Genomic DNA, 20,194 nt, shown 5'->3' with positions numbered 1-20,194 from the left:
GGAGGTAAATATGTTACCCAAGATGCCTCACTAGTGGAAGATCTTTACCTCAAAGCCAGGACTGCCTGATACTTGGCCACCATTTGTAACACCTTCCACTGTCAGAGAAGTGGGACTCTAGTCCTCAACCTAGACTTGACACCAATTATTTTAAATGTCTTCACTCTAGCATCTTCCCCACACACACTTTTTTTTTAACAGAGATGTAGCCTCTGGACAGCATGTAATTCTTGCCTGTTCAGCTCTGAAGAAAGTATACAGAGACATCTTAATACAAGGAAAAGATGGTGCACGTCTGAAGTGTGATGAGTCAGGAAAGGAAGAAAAGCTGGCTGAAGTGAAGCTCCTTGTGGTCCATCTGACTGGGTCGTTCGAGGTCATCTCTGGACGCTTACTCAAAAGAAAAGGGCATTTTATGTCCCCTGAGTTATTGCAGTCCCAGTTTGATACTCTGGAGCCCCCATCAGCTCCAGAAAATTTCATCCAAATCAGTGTGGACAAAAATCTTTCAGAGATAATTGCTACAATTATGGAAACTCTAAAATGAAGTGAGAAGCATTTATATCCATGGTCCAGAACACAACTGGGCATAACTCTGTCTCCCATCCCAAACCATGTTCCAGTATCCTTGTTGATACTGTATTCTGGATTCTTCTTAAGGTGAATAAACCATAATGTATTGAGATATGTCTGTTTGGGTGGATTTTTAGGAATCTGTGATACTCTTGTCATCATGCTCTGGCATATTCAGAGAAAAGGAGAGGAAACTTTGAAAGTGAAGCTTCAATTGAAGTTTAAATTCGTGTGACCCAATCAAATAATCAGAGGAAATTCTATAATTTACGGTGTAAACCATGACTTACTTAGAACACTCTTGATCATGCCTGTACTTGGACAAATAAGTGAAACTTGGCTATCCTTGGCATCCTCTGGAGATCGGTCTCAGGAGCAGAAAAGCGTACAAAATTGACCACTCACCAGCAAGTCGTTACACCACACACCTCTTATTTCTCTCTCTCTTTGAGTCATTTCTAGGTAAATAAAAAGCACACGCAGTTCACAGATAAAAAAATTTGCAAAGGTGGAACTTGAGTGAATGAAATGCATGACTCACTGATTCAGTCTGCCCCCACCTCATTTTAGAGACCCCTGTGAGACCAGGCTGTTATCAACCTGCCCACCTTCCTGCTGTAAAAGCTGTCAGTGATGGACACTAGGCAGGCTAGGAAGGAATACCAGAGGAGCTGCTATGGCCGAGAACTGAAACAAAACTTTCCAATGGGCAGCTTTATGCCAGTGGCAGCGGGGTTGGGTGAGGCTGTGGGGAGCTTAGGGGCACTGGTGCATTGCTGGCATGCAGCTTACCAGGTACCAGCAGGGAAAGCTGCAATCTGGCCAGCATGGGTTGGGTTTGAGCCCTTCCCTGATGGGGCTCCAGGAAGAAGCTTCCTTATCCCTCTATCCTAACCAGGGCCATAAGACCCAGCCACTTTGCAGGGCCACTGGTTGGTTCTGGCCAAAAAGTGAGTTTTGGAACCAATTACCTGTTTTCTTTCACAAGGATATGCATTTCTTTGTCTCAGGAACCACAAATAGAATATGTGCGTGGGGTGCCAATGGATTGAAAGGGCCCTTCTGGGTGGATGGAACTTGCCTAAGAAAATGTGGAGGGAATGAGGAAGGTGATGGAGGAGTAAGACGTGGAGCTCACCTTCTCCTCACAGATATACCAAAAATACATCTACATGTGGAACAACTCCTACAGAACACCTACTGAACACTGGCAGAAGACCTCAGACTTCCAGAAAGGCAAGAAAATCACATAACTGGGGTCTTGGTTCTGTGGCCAGGGGTCGAGCCTCAGTTTCTGAGGTAGGAAGAGCCGAGAGCAGGATGCTGGACCACCAGAGAACTCCTGGCCCCAGGGAATATCAGTTGGAGAGAGCCCTCCCAGAGGTCTCCATGTCAACACCAAGACCTAGCTCCACTGAATGGCCAGCAAGCTCCAGTGCTGGACGCCTCACACTAAAGAACTAGCAAGACAGGAACACAACCCCACCCATTAGCAGAGAGGCTGCCTAAAATCATACTAAGTTCACAGACACCCCAAAACACACCAACTGATGCAGCCTTGCCCATCAGAGGGACAAGATCCAACTCCACCCACCAGAATGCAAGCACAACTCCCCTCCACAAGGAAGCCTACACAAGCCACTGGACCAACCTCACCCACTGTGAGTGGACTTACCAGAAGCAAGAAGAACTATGACCTTGCAGCCTGCGGCAAGGAGACCCCCAAAAAGTAAGTTAAACAAAATGAGAAGACAGAGAAATATGTTGCAGACGAAGGAGCAAGGTAAAAACCCACAAGACCAAATAAATGAAGAGGAAGTAGGCAATCTACCTGAAAAAGAATTCAGACTAATGATAGTAAAGATGATCCAAAATCTTGGAAATAGAATGAAGAAAATACAAAAAAAAAAAAAAAAAACGTTTAACAAGGACCTAGAAGGACTAAAAAACAGTAATGAACAACACAATAACTGAAATGAAAAATACTCTAGAAGGAATCAGTAGCAGAAAAACTGAGGGAGAAGAACAGATAAGTGAGCTGCAAGATAGACGGAATGGTGGAAATAACTGCCACAGAGCAGAATTAAGAAAAAAGAATGAAAAGAATTGAGGACAGTCTCAGAGACCTCTGGGACAACATTAAATGCACCAACATTAGAATTATAGGGGTCCCAGAAGAAGAAGAGAAAGAGAAAGGGTCTGAGAAAATATTTGAAGAGATTATAGTCAAAACTTCCCTAACATGGGAAAGGAAATAGTCAATCAAGTCCAGGAAGCACAGAGAGTCCCATACAGGAGAAACACACCGAGACACATATTAATCATACTAACAGGAATTAAATTCAAAGAAAAAAAATTAAAAGCAGCAACAAATAACATACAAGGAAATCCCCATAAGGTTATCAGCTGATTATTCAACAGAAACTCTGCAGGCCAGAAGGCAGTGGAAGGATATATTTAAATTGATGATAGGGAAAAACCTACAACCAAGATTACTCTACCCAGCAAGGATCTCATTCAGATTTGATGGAGAAATCAAAAGCTTTACAGACAAGCAAAAGCTAAGAGTATTCAGCACCACAAAACCAGCTCTACAACAAACGCTAAAGGAACTTCTCTAAGTGGGAAACACAAGAGAAGAAAATGACCTACAAAAACAAACCCAAAACAATTAAGAAAATGGTAATAGGTACATACATATCGATAATTACCTTAAATATAAATGGATTAAATGCTCCAACCAAAAGACACAGACTGGCTGAATGGATATAAAAACAAGACCCGTATATATGCTGTCTACAAGAGACCCACTTCAGACTTAGGGACACATACAGACTGAAAGTGAGGGGATGGAAAAAGATATTCCATGCAAATGGAAATCAAAAGAAAGCTGGAGTAGCAATACTCCTTTCAGATAAAATAGACTTTAAAATAAAGAATGTTACAAGAGACAAGGAAGGGGACTCCCCTGGTGGTGCAGTGGTTAAGAATTGCCTGCCAATGCAGGCAACACAGGTTCAAGCCCTGGTCCAGGAGGATTCCACATGCCACGGAGCAACTAAGCTCGTGTGCCACAACTACTGAGCCTGCACTCTAGAGTCCGTGAGCCACAACACTGAGCCCACGTGCCACAACTACTGAAGCCTGTGGGCCTAGAGCCTGTGCTCTGCAACAAGAGAAGCCACTGCAATGAGAAGCCCGCACACCTCAACAAAGAGTAGCCCCCACTCGCCACAACTAGAGAAAAGCCCGTGCACAGCAACGAAGACCCAACTCAGCCATAAATAAATAAATAAATAAATAAAAATAAAATTATAAATATGCACCCAACATAGGAGCATCTCAATACATAAGGCAAATGCTAATAGCCATAAAAGGGGAAATCGACAGTAACACAATAATAGTGGGGGACTTTAACACCTCACTTACACCAATGGACAGATCATCCAGACAGAAAGTTAATAAGGAAACACAGCTTGAAATGACACAGGAGACCAGATAGATTTAACTGATATTTATAGGACATTCCACCCAAAAGTGGCAGAATACACTTTCTTCTCAAGTGCACATGGGATATTCTCCAGGATAGATCACATCTTGGGTCACAAATCAAGCCTCAATAAATTTAAGAAAACTGAAATCATTTCAAGCATCTTTTCCGACCACACGACTATGAGATTAGAAATCAATTACAGGGAAAAAAACTTAAAAATACAAACACATGGAGGATAAACAATACACTATTAGGTAACCAAGAGATCACTGAAGAAATCAAAGAGGAAATCAAAAAATAACTAGAGACAAATGACAATGAAAACACGACGATCCAAAACCTATGGGATGCAGCAAAAGCAGTTCTAAGAGGGAAGTTTATAGCTATACAAACCTACCTAAAGAAACAAGAAAAATCTCAAATAAACAACCTAACCTTACACCTAAAGGAACTAGAGAAAGAAGAACAAACAAAACCCAAAGTTAGCAGAAGGAAAGAAATCATAAAGATCAGAGCAGAAATAAAGGAAATAAAAACAAAACAATAGCAAAGATCAATAAAACTAAAAACTAAACAAAATTGATAAACCTTTAGCCAGACTCATCAAGAAAAAGAGGGAGAGGGCTCAAATCAACAAAATTAGAAATGAAAAAGGAGAAGTTACAGTGGACACTGCAGAAATACAAAAGATCATAAGAGACTACTACAAGCAACTATATGCCAATAAGTTGGACAACCTGGAAGAAATGGACAAATTCTTAGAAACGTATAACCGTCCAAGACTGAACCAGGAAGAAATAGAAAATACAATTACCAATCACATGTAATGAAATTGAAACTGTAATTTAAAATCTTCTAACAAACAGAAGTCCAGGACCAGATGGCTTCACAGGCAAATTCTATCAAACATTTACAGAAGAGCTAACACCCATCCTTCTCGAACTCCTCCAAAAAATTGCAGAGGAAGGAACACTCCCAAACTCATTCTATGAGGCCACCATCACCCTGATACCAAAACCAGACAAAGATATCACAAAAAAAACAAAACTACAGACCAATATCACTGATGAACATACATGCAAAAATCCTCAACAAAATACTAGCAAACAGAATCCAAAAATGCATTAGAAGGATGATACAGCACTATCAAGTGGGATTTATCCCAGGGATGCAAGGATTCTTTAATATACACAAATCAATCAGTGTGGTACACCATGTTAACAAATTAAAGAATAAAAAACCATGTGATCATCTCAATAGATGCAGAAAAAGCTTTTGAGAAAATTCAACACCCATTTATAAGAAAAGCTCTCCAGAAAGTGGGCATAGAGGAACCTAACTCAACATAATAAAGGCCATATATGAAAAACCCACAGCAAACATTTGGGTTTGCTGTGGCCATATATGAGAAACCCACAGCAAACATTTCACTCTCAATGGTGAAAAACTGAAAGCAATTCCTCTAAGATCAGGAAGAAGACAAGGATGTCCACTCTCACCACTATTATTCAACATAGTTTTGGAAGTCCTAGCCACAGCAATCAGAGAAGAAAAAGAAATAAAAAGAATACAAATTGGAAAAGAAGTAAAACTGTCACTGTTTGTAGACAACATCATACCATACATAAAAAATCCTAAGGATGCCTCCAGAAAACTACTAGAGCTAAATCAATGAATTTGGTAAAGTTTCAAGGTACAAAATTAATGCACAGAAATCTCTTGCATTCCTATACCCTAACAATGAAAAAACTGAAAGAGAAATCAAGGAAACAATCCCATTCACCATTGCAACAAAAAGAATAAAATACCTAGGAATAAACCTACCTAAGGAGGTAAAAGACCTGTACTCAGAAATCTACAAGACACTGATGAAAGAAATCAAAGATGATACAAAAAGATGAAGAGATATACCATGTTCTTGGATTGGAAGAATCAATATTGTGAAAATGACTATACTACCTAAAGCAATCTACAGATTCAATGCAATCCCTATCAAATTACCCTTGGCATTTTTCACAGAACTAGAACAAAAAATCTTAAAATTTGTATGGAGACACAAAAGACCCCAAATAGCCAAAGCAATCTTGAAAAAGAAAAATGGAACTGGAAGAAGTCAGGCTCCCTGACTTCACACTATACTACAAAACTACAGTAATCAAGACAATATGGTACTGGCACAAAAACAGAAATACAGATCAATGGTACAGGATAGAAGGCCCAGAGTTAAACCCACACATCTATGGTCACCTTATCTTTGATAAAGGAGGCAAGAATATACAATGGAGAAAAGACAGCCTCTTCAATAAATGGTGCTGGGAAAACTGGACAGCTACATGTAAAAGAATGAAATTAGAACACTCCCTAACACCATACACAAAAATAAACTCAAAGTGGATTAAAGACATAAATGTAAGACTGGACACTATAAAACTCTTAGAGGAAAACACAGGAAAAACACTCTTTGATGTAAATCACAGCAAGATCTTGACCCACCTTCTAGAGTAATGAAAATAAAAATAAACAAATGGGACCTAATGAAACTTAAAAGCTTTTGCATAGCAAAGGAAACCATAAGACTAAAAGTCAACCCTCAGAATGGAAGAAAATATTTGCAAACAAAGCAATGGACAAGGGCTTCCCTGGTGGCGCAGTGGTCAAACACATGAAAAGCTGCTCAACATCACTAATTATTAGAGAAATGCAAATCAAAACTACAGTGAGGTATCACCTCACACCGGTCAGAATGGCCATCTTCAAAAAATCTACAAACAATAAATGCAGGAGTGGGTGTGAAGAAAAGAGAACCCTCTTGCACTGTTGGTGGGGATGTAAACTGACACAGCCACTACTGAGAACAGTATGGAGGTTCCTTAAAAAACTAAAAGTAGACTTACCATATGACCCAGCAATCCCACTACTGGGCATATACCTGAGAAAACCATAATTCAAAAAGACACATGCACCCCAGTGTTCACTGCAGCACTATTTACAATAGCCAGGTCATGGAAGCAACCTAAGTATCCATCGGCAGATGAATGGATAAAGATGTGGTACATATATACAATGGAATATTACTCAGCCATAAAAAGGAACGAAATTGGGTCATTTGTAGAGACGTGGATGGACCTAGAGACTGTCGTACAGAGTGAAGTAAGTCAGAAAGAGAAAAAAGATATTGTATATTAATGCATATATGTGAAATCTAGAAAAATGGTACAGATGAACCGGTTTGCAAGGCAGAAATAGAGACACAGATGTAGAGAACAAACGTATGGACACAAATGGGAGGAAGAGGGTGGGATGAATTGGGAGATTGGGATTGACATATATACGCTAATATGTGTAAAATAGATAACTAATGAGAACCTGCTGTATATCATAGGGAACTCTACTTAATGCTCTGTGGTGACCTAAATGGGAAGGAAATCCAAAATAAGAGGGGATATATGTATACATATAGCTGATTCACTTCACTGTACAGCAGAAACACAACCTTGTAAAGCAACTATACCCAATTTAAAAAAAAATGTGGAGCCCTGGATTTTTGTCGCTGCCAGACTATTTGGGGCACCTCCTGCCTGGCTTTGGTTTACATCAACATTCATATTCAGGATCTAGGCCCTTAAGTTGTCCAGGTAATATACTCTGGCTGGACGAGAGTCACCCCTAGGTGTAGAGAAAGGACTCAGTCATTTCAGTGTACTCAGTGAGTAAGTACTGGGTGCTGTGATGGGCACTCTGGAGGGTTTGAGGACCCGCAACACAAAGCTCTGGCTCTCAGGGGGCCTAAGTTGGGGTGGAAAGATAGGGCATCTCATATCCTCTGGTGCCAGCTAGAGTTCTCAGTGAAGGCAGTTCTTCACAAGAATTAATTTTCAAATATCCTGCTGGACTTTCATGTAGGACCAAATGAAAAAGAGCGTTTATAATTATAGGAGCATTGACTCTAACTCTATTTTATACATAAATAAAAGCTTTGTGGGGTTTTTTGCAGTTTTAATATACACTGGAATTTCCAAGAATGCAATAAAGGGACAATTGGATTCTATTTTATTTTTAACTTTACCAAGAATTGTTTACCATTTCAGAAAATCACAGTGAACTTCTGTCAAAATACAACAACCTACATCCACCTGCATTTGTAATTTTTCATTCTCAGTGATCCGATGGCAAAGCATCAAACTAACTCTATTGTGCTCATCTAGTGTAGCCATGTCCAAGCATCACATATTGAAACCCATCAGTTTATTACATGTTACTTTCCTTTTTTTCTCCTTTCAGAGTTAAAGTATCATATTATTTGCTTAGGTAAGTTTTATTCGTAGTTAATTTCACTTCATGATGGTAAAGGGGGCATTAGAAAATAGTTATTTAAAAAACAAACAGGAAAAGGAGTCTGGTGGGGCTGAGAATCAGGGCTCTAATCTTCCCAAGAATGGCCGCAGGGAGGCCGCGGTGTGGACCAGTACTGCCCTCTGGTGGCCGTGGGGGACATAGCAAGCACAAACTGCTCTCCCACCCCTGAGAATCCCTCTGTCACTGAGGGTCACTTCCTGGGTCAGGGGCGGTGGAATGCTGCTCACCCAGCCCTGACCACACCCCTGCCCAGCCACTATGACCTGGGAGGAAGGGGCAGGCGGGAAAACGTTTGCAGTGGTTCAAAAACAGAAACCAACCAGAGTTCCTCAATCCTGCAAATACCACTTACCACCCCCTCTGGCAGCACTCCCTCCACTTTGCCTCTCTCCATTCCCCACCACTGGAGGAAGTTCAGGTTAAACATTTTCCTCTCCTATAAAATGGGGTCACCACCTGCCTCATAAGGTTGTAGGAACTGATATAACACATGTGATATAACACATGCTAAGTGCTGAGGCCAAAACCATGGAAAATGGAAAATCCATGCCTTATCTAAAAAGGGCAGCCACTACTCATTGCCAGATGATGAGGAACACCCTGCATTAAACAAGTTGGGTTTATTGCTCACAGCATAAGGGAGAACACACACCTTCAGAATCGTGAGGGGAAATCTCTGTAGGATGCTACAAAGGACTTGGGATTTGGACAAGTTAGGTGATTTGGGGGAGGGTTCAAAGAAGCAGGGCTCTCTCTAAATGGATGCTGTGAGGAAGTGCAGGATGATTGGCTATCTCAGTAATGTGAGAGGAATGAAGTGAGGCTAAAACTATCATTCTTAAAGAAGTACATTAGCCAGGACAGGGAGACAGAATATTTAGTCTTTTTTTTTTCTGGGCCGTGCCATGCGGCTTGTGGGATCTTAGTTCCCCGGCCAGGGATTGAACCCAGGCCCTTGGCAGTGAAAAGCGTGGAGTGCTAACCACTGGACCGCCAAGGAATTCCCAATATTTGGTCATTTTTGTGGTTTGGACAATGTTCATGTTTTTCTCTGCGTTCAGGCAGAATTACAGAATGGTCTTTTGTCTTGACCATGGTCACGGAGTAGTACTGTAGGTGTTCTGTGAAATTGTCTATTTTTAGCAGGACAGAGAGGCCTACCTTTTAGTACTAGGCCAGCTCCTGGATGACAGGCACTGCTTTTCCTTCATCATCAGAGATGCTAGTCATTAAGGTTTTTTTAGGCCTTGATTTGAAATAGTTGAGGACATATCATTTATAACATTTATCTTTACAATAAGCAAAGAGCTAAGAGGGTTTAACTTGAACTTCCCTTCTCAAGAAATGAGAATTTGGTAGGTTTTCCACCTTCAGTAAGGGCAAGATTGTGGTAGTTGGTTATACCCTGAGGTCAGAGGGTTGAATGACAGGGAGCTAGTGGATTAATCTCCCAGGACACATACCTTCCCCTTCCATAACTAGGGCTCCAGTGGTTAGGGTATGCAGAGCTGGAAGACCTTGAGAAGTTCTCTCATCCCACCTAGCAGACACATTTGTCCAGGGAACACCCAGGGCCTCTAAAAATGTCTGTCCCCGATTTAGCATGTATCAATATTTCATTCCTTTCTATTGCTAAATAGTATTCTCATTGTATGTATATACCACATTTTATTTATCCATTCATCAGTTCATAGATATTTGGGTCAAATGCTAACTAACTCCATGGTTTAACCTCTTAAGAAACGGAACTCTTTTCCAAGTAGTAGCTGCACCATTTTACATTCTCACCAGCAATCCTTGTCAACATATGTTATTCTCTGTCTTCGTGATTATAGCCCTAATGGGATATGAAGTGGCATCTCATTAAAGTTTTGATTTGCATGTCACTAATCTTTTCATGTGCTTATTGGCCATTTGCTTATCTTCTTTGCAGAAATGTCTGTTCTAATCCTTTGTCCATTTTTTAATTGGATTGTCTTTTTTATTGAGCTTTAAGAGTTCTATAACCTGGATACTAGATTCTTATCAAATATACGATCTGCAAATATTTTCACCCATTCCGTGGGTTGTCTTTTTCACTTGATCAACTTTTTCTAACCTTAATTTAAAAAAAACTTTATTGCTAAAAATGCTAACCATCATCTGAGCCCTCAGCAAGCTGTAATCTTTTTGCAGTAGTAACATCACAGATCACTGATCACCAGAACACATATAATAATAATGAAAAAGTTTGAGATATTGTGAGGATTAGCAAAATGTGACACAGAGACATGAAGGGAGCAAATGCTGTTGGAAAAACGACCTTGATGGACTTGACGCAGGGTTGCCACAAACCTTCAATTTGTTAAAAAAAAAAAAAAAAGCAATAAAGTGAAGCACACAATAAAACGAGGTCTGCCTGCACTGCACAGCAACCGTGAACCATGTGGCAGGCAGTGGAGCTCCAAGTGGGGACAGTGCTCATCCCTTGCCCTCAAGTCTCTTGGGGGACGTGGCACAGGGCTGCTATATAGGATGTAGGTGCTGACTCAAGGGACAGAACATGCAAGCGGGACCCGAGCAGGGGACACCTCACAAGGAGATGAGAGGCGACCAGGGAAGGTTGCCCAGAGACGCTGACCCTGAAGCTGATTCTTAAAGAACGAGTCAGAGTTTGCCAGACACAAAAGAGTCAAGTGGAAACAAAGAGTCGTGATGTGTCCAAGAAGTGGCCTGTAAGTAGTTTAATGAGCCTGCGACACAGCGTGTATGCGGGGGCTTCTGGGAAGTGAGGGAGCTGGGGCCGGATTAACGAAGTGCTTGGACATCAGGTCAAGAAGTCTGGATTTCATCCTGTAGACAATGGGAAGTGAGTGAAAGATCGTCCTTAGGGAAGCGATGTGATCAAATGTGCATTTTAGGCAAGTCCAATGAGAAGTGTTTGAGTTTCACCTTATAAAAAGCTTCTAGATGCCCTTCACACTTACATAGCTGCCATGTATTAATCCCCTACTGTGTGCCTAGGCATGCCCAAATATCTTTTTTTTTTCCCTATACTCTTTATCCCTTTCTCTCTACTGGCTCTTAGTCTGCCTCATCCCATGCCAAGTTTGTAAACAACGTTATAAATAAAATAATGATATGGGCTTCCCTGGTGGCGCAGTGGTTGAGAATCTGCCTGCTAATGCAGGGGACACGGGTTCGAGCCCTGGTCTGGGAAGATCCCACATGCCACGGAGCAGCTGGGCCCGTGAGCCACAACTACTGAGCCTGCGCGTCTGGAGCCTGTGCCCCGCAACGGGAGGGGCCGCGATAGTGAGAGGCCCGCGCACCGCGATGAAGAGCGGTCCCCGCACCACGATGAAGAGTGGCCCCCACTTGCCGTAGCCGGAGAAAGCCCTCGCACGAACCGAAGACCCAACACAGCCAAAAATAAATAAATAAATAAATAAAGTAGCAAAAAAAAATAATGATACTAAGACATTAAGGTGAGAATATTGCCATCGCTGTAGTGAAGCCAGGCAAGCTTGGAAAGAGCCGTTTCAGTTGAGGGACAGGAGCAGTGGTCAGGAATTGATTGGCACGTCAGGAAGGTGAAGTGGGGGATAGAGATGCTCTGTCTGGGAACCTTACAGTGAAAGGAAGGAGTTAAGCACAGAAGGTTGTAAGAAGTGTGTCATCTCCAAGGGAGCCTGGGAGGGGAGAGCCTGATGGCACGAGAAAGTTGGTGTGTGGATTTGTTTCAAGAGGGGAAAGAGGAGGTAGAGGAGGGATGGATGGAAAGGTCTTTTCTGCTGTCAATGGAGGATGACTGAAGGCTGAACGGAGATTGTCTGTGGCGTGTGGGAAGTTGGGGAAGGCTTACTTTACTGCCTGCCTTCGATTTTTCCAGTGAAGATCTACTGAGAATGGAGAAGAGGCTGATGAGAAAGGAATCTGAAGGGAATGGGCAAGGTTTGAAGGAGTGTTTGTGTGGGAAGGAGTGGGACATGTTGAGAAGGATGATCACCAACGCCCTGTGGGAGCCCAGCGAGGTTGGGGACCACAGGCAGGATGGGGCCCCACACAGCGAGGCTGGGAAACTTCCTTCAGCATCATCAGCAGACCGGCGTGGGAACAGAGAAGGTCTGAGTGGAGGCTGAGGTTTGGTTGTGTGGGTCAGAGGAGATGAAGGGTGTGAGAAAAGTATGGGGACGTGATAGATAACAGCATCCAGTCCATTTAGGAAGAGATGCTTAACAGGGAGGGGACTGGAAGACAAGAGATAGTCAGAGGAGGCGACTGTGAGAACTGAAAGGTTGTGATCAGAAGTGAGGACGTAAGAAAGCTGACCATTTCAGACCCAGAGCAACAGGTGGGCTCAAATCCAAGGGATGGCTGTTAATGTGGGTAGAGAGCTGACTTGATCAACTTTTAAGCACAAAAATTTTTAAGTTTGATGAAGTCCAACTTATTTATCATTGGCTGCTTGTACTTTTGGTGTCGTATCTAAGAAACCACTGCCTAGACCAAGGTCACAAAGATTCACACTACGTTTTCTTCTAGCTTCTAAGAGTTTTACAGTTTTAGCTAACTTTTATGTCTTAGAAACATTCAGTGTTAGTTTTTCAATCAGAATATGCAATGTAATAAGATCCCAGGTGATCTCTATGCACAATGAAGGTGAGGAGCATTGCTTTAAATTACTAATAAATTCCTTTTTTTTTTTTTTTTGCTGGAGCATATGGTAGTTTTTTAAATTTTTTTTGAATTTTTGAATTTTATTTTTTTATACAGCAGGTTCTTACTAGTCATCAGTTTATACACATCATGTATACATGTCAATCCCAATCGCCCAATTCATCACACCACCACCCCCACCTAATAAATTCTTATTTCCTTTAAATCAGTGGTTCCAACCCTGGCCTTACAATCACTTCAGAAGCTTTTAAAAATGCCTGAGCCTTACAGATATAACAATTCCACTTAGTCTGGGGTGGGCTTATTTCTTAATCTTTTTAGTTGACTCTGATGTGAAGCCAAGGTTGAGAACTACCACCTCCTCTTTGCAGATTAACATCTTCTGCATCCCTCAACTATCTCCTCAATTTCTTGAGGATGTCCACTAAGCTATCTCCATCCACATGCCTCACTATCTAATCAATGTTTCGTGTCTTTCTCACTTGAAAAGAAATCCTTAATGAACACATACTTTCTGTATAGATTTCATCCACATGCCACTGCCAGGCTGGTTTGCACCCACTGCCTGCTTTACATCTGATGCTGGGACCTACAACAGTGCCACATTAAGACTGGGATCAGTGTTCACAGTTTGTAAATAAGACTTAAGTTTAGTGCCTGAATATGACACATATCACACTTCGATCAAGAGACTACAAGATGGAGGTCATATTGGGTGATAGTGGAAATAGGGATGAGAAGAGGAAATGAAGAACCTCTGAGACTGTTTTGGGAAAACCAAGACTGGCCAAGAGTATGGTCTACAGCCGGCTACATGTTAACATCTAGCCATCATGTTCTCTTTGAGGCATTATTCATCCTTTTTTTTTCTTGAAAGATCGGGATGAAAATGAGTAAAAAAAACACTCCTATATTCTCTTTGCAAATCCAGGACCACAGGACCAATTCAAATGGATCAATGATCTGTACATAAGAGCTAAATCCATAAAATTCTTGGAAGAAAACAGGGGAAAAATCTTTATGACCTTGGATTTGGCAATGAATTCTTAAATATGGCACCAAAACCACAAGCAACAGAAGAAAAAAACAGACAAATTTGACTTCATCAAAATGTAAAACTTTTGTGCAAAGAACATTTTTGTGCACAGAAAGTGAAAAAACAACCTGCAACTGAAAGGGTTTAATATCTAGCATATATAAAGAACTCCTACAACTCAACAATATTTTCAAAAGGCAAAGGACTTGAAAAGACCTTTCTCCAAAGAAGACATACAAACAGCCAATAAGGCACAAGAAAAGATGCTCATCATCAAGTCATTAAGGAAATGCAAATCAAAACCACAATGGGGGGCTTCCCTGGTGGCGCAGAGGTTAAGAATCCGCCTGCCAATGCGGGGGACAAGGGTTCAAGCCCTGGTCCGGGAAGTTCCCACATGCCACAGAGCAATGAAGCCTGTGCACCACAACTACTGAGCCTGTGCTCTAGAGCCCGCGAGCCACAACTACTGAGTCCTCATGCCCCAACTACTGAAGCCAGCGCGCCTAGAGCCCATGCTCCGCAACAAGAGAAGCCACCGCAATGAGAAGCCCACACGCTGCAACAAAGAGTAGCCCCCGCTCACCGCAACTGGAGAAAGCACGCACGCAGCAAGGAAGACTCAACACAGCCAAAAATAAATAAATAAAATAAATAAATAAATTTTTAAAAAAAAACACAATGGGATAACCATCCAACACTTAGTAGGGTGGCTGAAATTTAAAACCAAGAAAAGCAGAAAATGAGAAGTGCTGCCAAGGAGACAGAGAAAATTGGAACCCATACCTTGGTGATGGGAATGTAAAATGGTTCAGCTGTTGTGGAAAACAGGCAGTTCATCAAAAAGTTAAAAATATTTATAATTACCATATGACCCAACAATTCCACTCTAGGTATATATCCAAATGAATTAAAAACAGACTCAAACAAATACTAATGTTATAGCATTATTCATAGTATCTAAATGATGTTGTGTCCATCAACACGTGAGTGAATAAATTGTGGTATGTCCATACAATAGAATATTATTCAGCCACGAAAGGGAACGAAGTGTTGATACATGCTACAACATGAAATGAACCCTGAAAACATGGTAAGAAGCCTGACACAAAAAGCCACATAGAGGGACACCTCGTTTTATCGTGCTTTACTGCACTTCGAAAATACATTTTTTTACAAAATGAAGATTTGTGGCAACCCTGTGTTGAGCAAGTCTTCCAGGGCCATTTTTCAAAAAGCATTTGTTCACTTCATATCTCTGTGTCACATTTTGGTTAATTCTTGAAATATTTCAAATTTTTTCAGTATTACTATATTTGTATGGTGATCTGTGATCAGTGGTCTTTGATGTTACTCTTTTTTTTTTTTTTTTTTTAGTTTTTTTTTTTTTTTTATTGATTAATTGATTGATTGATTGATTGCTATGTTGGGTCTTCGTTTCTGTGCTAGGGCTTTCTCTAGTTGTGGCAAGTGGGGGCCACTCTTCATCACGGTGCGCGGGCCTCTCACCATCGCGGCCCCTCTTGTTGCGGAGCGCAGGCTCCAGACACGCAGGCTCAGTAATTGTGGCTCACGGGCCCAGCCGCTCTGCGGCATGTGGGATCTTCCCAGACCAGGGCTCGAACCCGTGTCCCCTGCATTAGCAGGCAGATTCTCAACCACTGCGCCACCAGGGAAGCCCTGATGTTACTCTTATAACTGCAGATGTGGTGGAAATAGCAAGAGTACTAGAATTAGAAGTGGAGCCTGAAGATGTGACTGAATGAATGGCTACAAACTCCTGATAAAACTTTAACGAATAAGTAGTTGCTTTTTATGGATGAGCAAAGAAAGTGATTTCTTGAGATGAAATCTATGTAGTCCTGGTGAAGAAGCTGTGAAGATTGTTGAAATGACAATAAAGGGTTTAGAATATCACATATTATATTAACTAATATAAAGCAGTGGCAGGGTTTGAGAGGACTGATTCCAATTTTGAAAGAAGTTCAACTGTGGGTAAAAATGCTATCAAACAGCACTGCATGCTACCAAAAAAGCACTTGTGAAAGGAAGAGTCAATCAATGGGGCAAACTTTATTGTTGTCTTATTTTAAGAAACTTCCACAGCCACCCCACAACCTTCAGCAGCCACCACCCTAATCAGTCAGCAGCCACAAACATCGAGACAAGACCCTCCACCATAAAAAAAGATTACGACTCACTGAAGGTGCAGATGATGGTTAGCATTTTTTAGCAATATCTTAATTAAGGTATATACATTGTTTTTTAGACACAATACTAGTGCACACTAATTAACAGACTACAGTGTAGTGTAAGCATGACTTTTATATGCACTGGAAAACCAAACACTGTGTGACTCGCTTTATTGTGATATTAGCTTTATTAAAGTGGTCTGGAACTGAACCCACACTATCTCCAAGTATGCCTGTATTATATAATTACATTTATATATGAAACATCCAAAACAGGTAAATGCACAGATGACAGAAAGCAGACTAGTGGTTGCCCGGGGCTGGGGTAAGGGGGGAATGGTGAGTGACTGCTTAATGGCTATAGGGTTTCCTCTTGGGGTGATGAAGAAGTTCTGGATGATTGTGATAGTTGCACAACACTGTGAATGTATTTAAATACCACTGAACTATACATTTTTAAATGGTTACAATAGTAAATTTTGTTGTATTTTTTGGCAAAAATGAAAACCACAGGTCTTCCCCCACAGGAAGCGCTTTCTCACTAACTTTATTACCATATGTGCTAAGATAGCCGACTAGAATGCATGCTTCCTTTGGACAGACTTTCCCGAAGAACAGGGGCTCGGTCAAGTGTACCTCGTTCCTTCTACAGTATTCAATAAGCAGTTAAGTCACTACTTCTCCCTTGGAAAAGAGTGAATACTGAAGAACAAAAATGTGTTCCTCCAACAGTTTTCCCCTTCTGGGATCACAGTGTATGGTAGATTAAGATGATCACAAATTCTGTGACATTCTACCCATCAAGAAGTTGGGCCTATGAACCTTAAATCTGGGCAAGTTAAGACTGCTTGGCCAGTAGAATACAGGAGAAATGACACTGGGCCAGTTTGGGGGCCAGACCTTAAAAAACTGACAACTTTCATTTTTCTTGAAATACTTGCTCTTGAAACCTATCCACCATGTTGTGAGGAAGCACAAGTAGCCCTTGTAGTAAGGCCCAGGTGGAGAGGAACTAAGACCCCCAACTGTACTCCCAGATGAAAGTAGTAGTAATTAAACAGCTATGTGAATAAGCCTTCTTGAAAGTAAATTCTCCAGACCCAGTCAAGTTGCTCCAGCAGTATTCACCAATCCTTGCCAAACTGCTCATTCATGAATAGAATTAGTGACTGATTTTTGTTCTAAGCCCCTAAGATGTGGGGTAGTTTTTTATGAAGCATTAGATAACCACAACACAGTGGAAATTTCCTTCCCTCTCTAGAAAGTATAAGGAGTGGAGAATGGGTCTATGAATAGCTTTAAAAAAATCTAGCTTGAATATACAGCAACTACTATACATCCCACTAAAGAATCAGACCCCACATTCAGCTTCGGTCTTTTGAGGGAAATTATACTGGGAGTTCCTATATGTGCCTAGTTCTGTTCTAAGCATAGAGTGGTAAGCAAGAGACTGGGTTGTGGATCTGGGACAGGTTACATTATAATTAAGGAGTCTGAGGCACAAGTGGTAACATGTATAAACTGGAATTACAAACTGAGAATGTACTTCATCACCATCTCAGCTCTGGAAAAAACCTCAACCTTATTTTCTATTCAGTCTCAACAAAGCAAAGATGTTGGGAGGGGGCTGCTTCTCCTCCATTTCCCTGACCACAAAAAGTTCAGATGGGCCTGGAAGGTACCACTCCTACGGACAAGGAAAAGCAGCTGGCTACCTAGCTGAGGAAAACGATGGCTTGAAAGACAAAGAAACCCTCTCCCACACACTTTAGCCCATATAACAAATGTGTCTGCCTGCTTATCTGGATCTATCTATCAAACCTATTCTGGGGATCAACGGTGGTGGTAACTCCTTTCTGTTTGTAGTTTTTGGTAGAAAACAATTATTCCATACTCTCCTCCAAAAACAAGCCCCCACTACACACACACACACACACACACACACACACACACACACACACACACACAGCAGTACTTCCCATCTTAAAAGAACACAAAGGGCCAACTTCCTCTATACCGCCACCACTCGCCTCACCACAGTTGCTGCCCCCATTTCTCTGATTCTCTACTTCAAAATTCTGTGTGTCCTGATATTTTCTAGGTTCACTCTAACCAGAATTTTACGCTAATCACCCTTAAAACCCCTGTCATAGTCATAAAGGTCCTTCCCTTTACTAAATCCATAGGTTAATATTCAATCCATGATGAGTACTTGAAGCAACAGCATTTAACACACTTCATTTACCATCCTTCTCCTCGTGAAAAAGTTTCTCCACTTGCTTTCAGCCTACCTGCCTGTTCATGTCCTTTTCTGGTTTCCTATCATTCTCTCTGAACTGGAAGTTAAGAGTAAACCAGGACTCAAATCTTCCCAAAGTATGTTTATAAACAATCTCTAAAATTCATCTAGTCAGGATTTCTCAGCCTTGGCACTATTAACATTTTTGGACCAGATCTTTGTTGTGGGAGGCTGCTCTGTGCATCAGAGAATGTTCAGTGGCATCCCTGACCTCTACTCACTAGAGCCAATAGCAGCCTCAATCATGATGTCAAAAAGGTGTCTCCAGACATTGCCAAAAGCCCCCCTGGGGGGCAAAGTCCCTTCTGGTTGAGAACCACTGACCTAGTTCCTTGGCTTTAAATATTATCTATATACACACTGGCAGTTGTATAACCTGTCTGTAGCCTGAACCTCTCCTCCAACTGCCTTCTCATTATCTCCAATTATATATCTAACCAAGTACATCTCAACACATCAAAACTAGACTTACACTCCTCCCCATATGTACCTTGCTCACCTTGCTTGACATCTCTCTTGTTCTTAACCTCACACTTTTATCCATCAGTAAAACCTACTGGCTCTGCCTTCAAAACATACCCCAAATCTGACTACTACTTCTTACTATCTCCATTGCTACCAATCCAGCCCAAGCTGGTATTATCTCTGAGATATTACCTCTTACCAGTCTCTCAGCTTCCACCCTGGTTCCCCTAGTCCAATGGTTTTCACCTGGGAACTTGTTAGAAATGCAAATTCTCCTCCAACCCTAGGACTAGTAAATCAGAAACTCTGGGGATGGGACACAAAAATTGGAGTATTAAGCCCTCCACATCAAACACCTGCACCACTTACCTGTCCCCGTCTCGCCAGTCCCTTCACCACTTTCTCCCTAGCTCACCTTGCCAGTCACACCAAACTCCCTGTATTCTACAAACACACTCAGAACATTCACATTACAGGGTATTCTCATTAGTTGCCCCTCTTCCTGAAAAGCTGTTCACCCTCCCACATATTCCTCAAGTCTCTACTTAAATGTCACCTTCTCAATGAGGCCTTCTCTGACTACCCTATACAAAATAAAATCCCTGCGTCCTGAACTAATACTCCACTTAATTTTTCACCAAAGCACTTGCCACTACCTAACAGGGCCATGTATGTGTTTTGTTTACTGTCTCCCTACATTCTACTATCTAAACCCCATATGGACAGACTTTATTTACTGCTATACACTTTGAGCAACTAGAAAAGAACCTGTTACTCAACAGATGTTCAATAAATGTTCACTTTCTGAGTCAATGGTTGCCTATGGTTGATGAGAGGAAAGATACAAAGAAGTTGAAGAGAAACACTTACTGTTACCTAAGTAACTAACTGCCAAGAAAATTTCAGAGCAGAAAACCAAACAAAAATCCCCCAAACTGTAAATGAATGAGAGGGACAGAATGCAGCAGTTGACAGTTCAGAGTATATCAACTGGTTAGCAAAGTCTAGGAAGACTACAAAACTGATCCCAGAGGGCACAGTAGACTTTATATAAGCCAAAGAAGACAGATGAAATTCCAGAGAAGAGAATACCATGTGCATTTACTAAGTATAGTTTTCCC

General features: G+C 41.5%; 1 protein-coding gene across 8 annotated transcripts in view; it reads left to right on the top strand.

Moving 5' to 3' along the window:
* IDNK (IDNK gluconokinase) overlaps positions 1-20,194 on the top strand; it is a 69,697-nt gene that overhangs the window by 26,725 nt on the left and 22,778 nt on the right. For 7 of the 8 annotated variants that reach the window (XM_007176918.2, XM_007176915.2, XM_007176917.2 and 4 more), the window contains one exon: positions 202-685. The exons of the other annotated variant lie outside the window; for it this stretch is intronic. In XM_007176918.2, the coding sequence (XP_007176980.2) occupies positions 202-547 (346 nt within the window). In that variant the 3' untranslated portion in view covers positions 548-685. Of the gene's footprint in view, positions 1-201; positions 686-20,194 lie in introns of those variants that run through there. 8 annotated transcript variants of the gene reach the window in all.

Source organism: Balaenoptera acutorostrata, chromosome 6 (assembly GCF_949987535.1).
Source record: "Balaenoptera acutorostrata chromosome 6, mBalAcu1.1, whole genome shotgun sequence".
In the NCBI taxonomy this organism is placed as follows: Eukaryota; Metazoa; Chordata; class Mammalia; order Artiodactyla; family Balaenopteridae; genus Balaenoptera; species Balaenoptera acutorostrata.
This window is presented reverse-complemented; position numbering and strand designations above follow the sequence as displayed.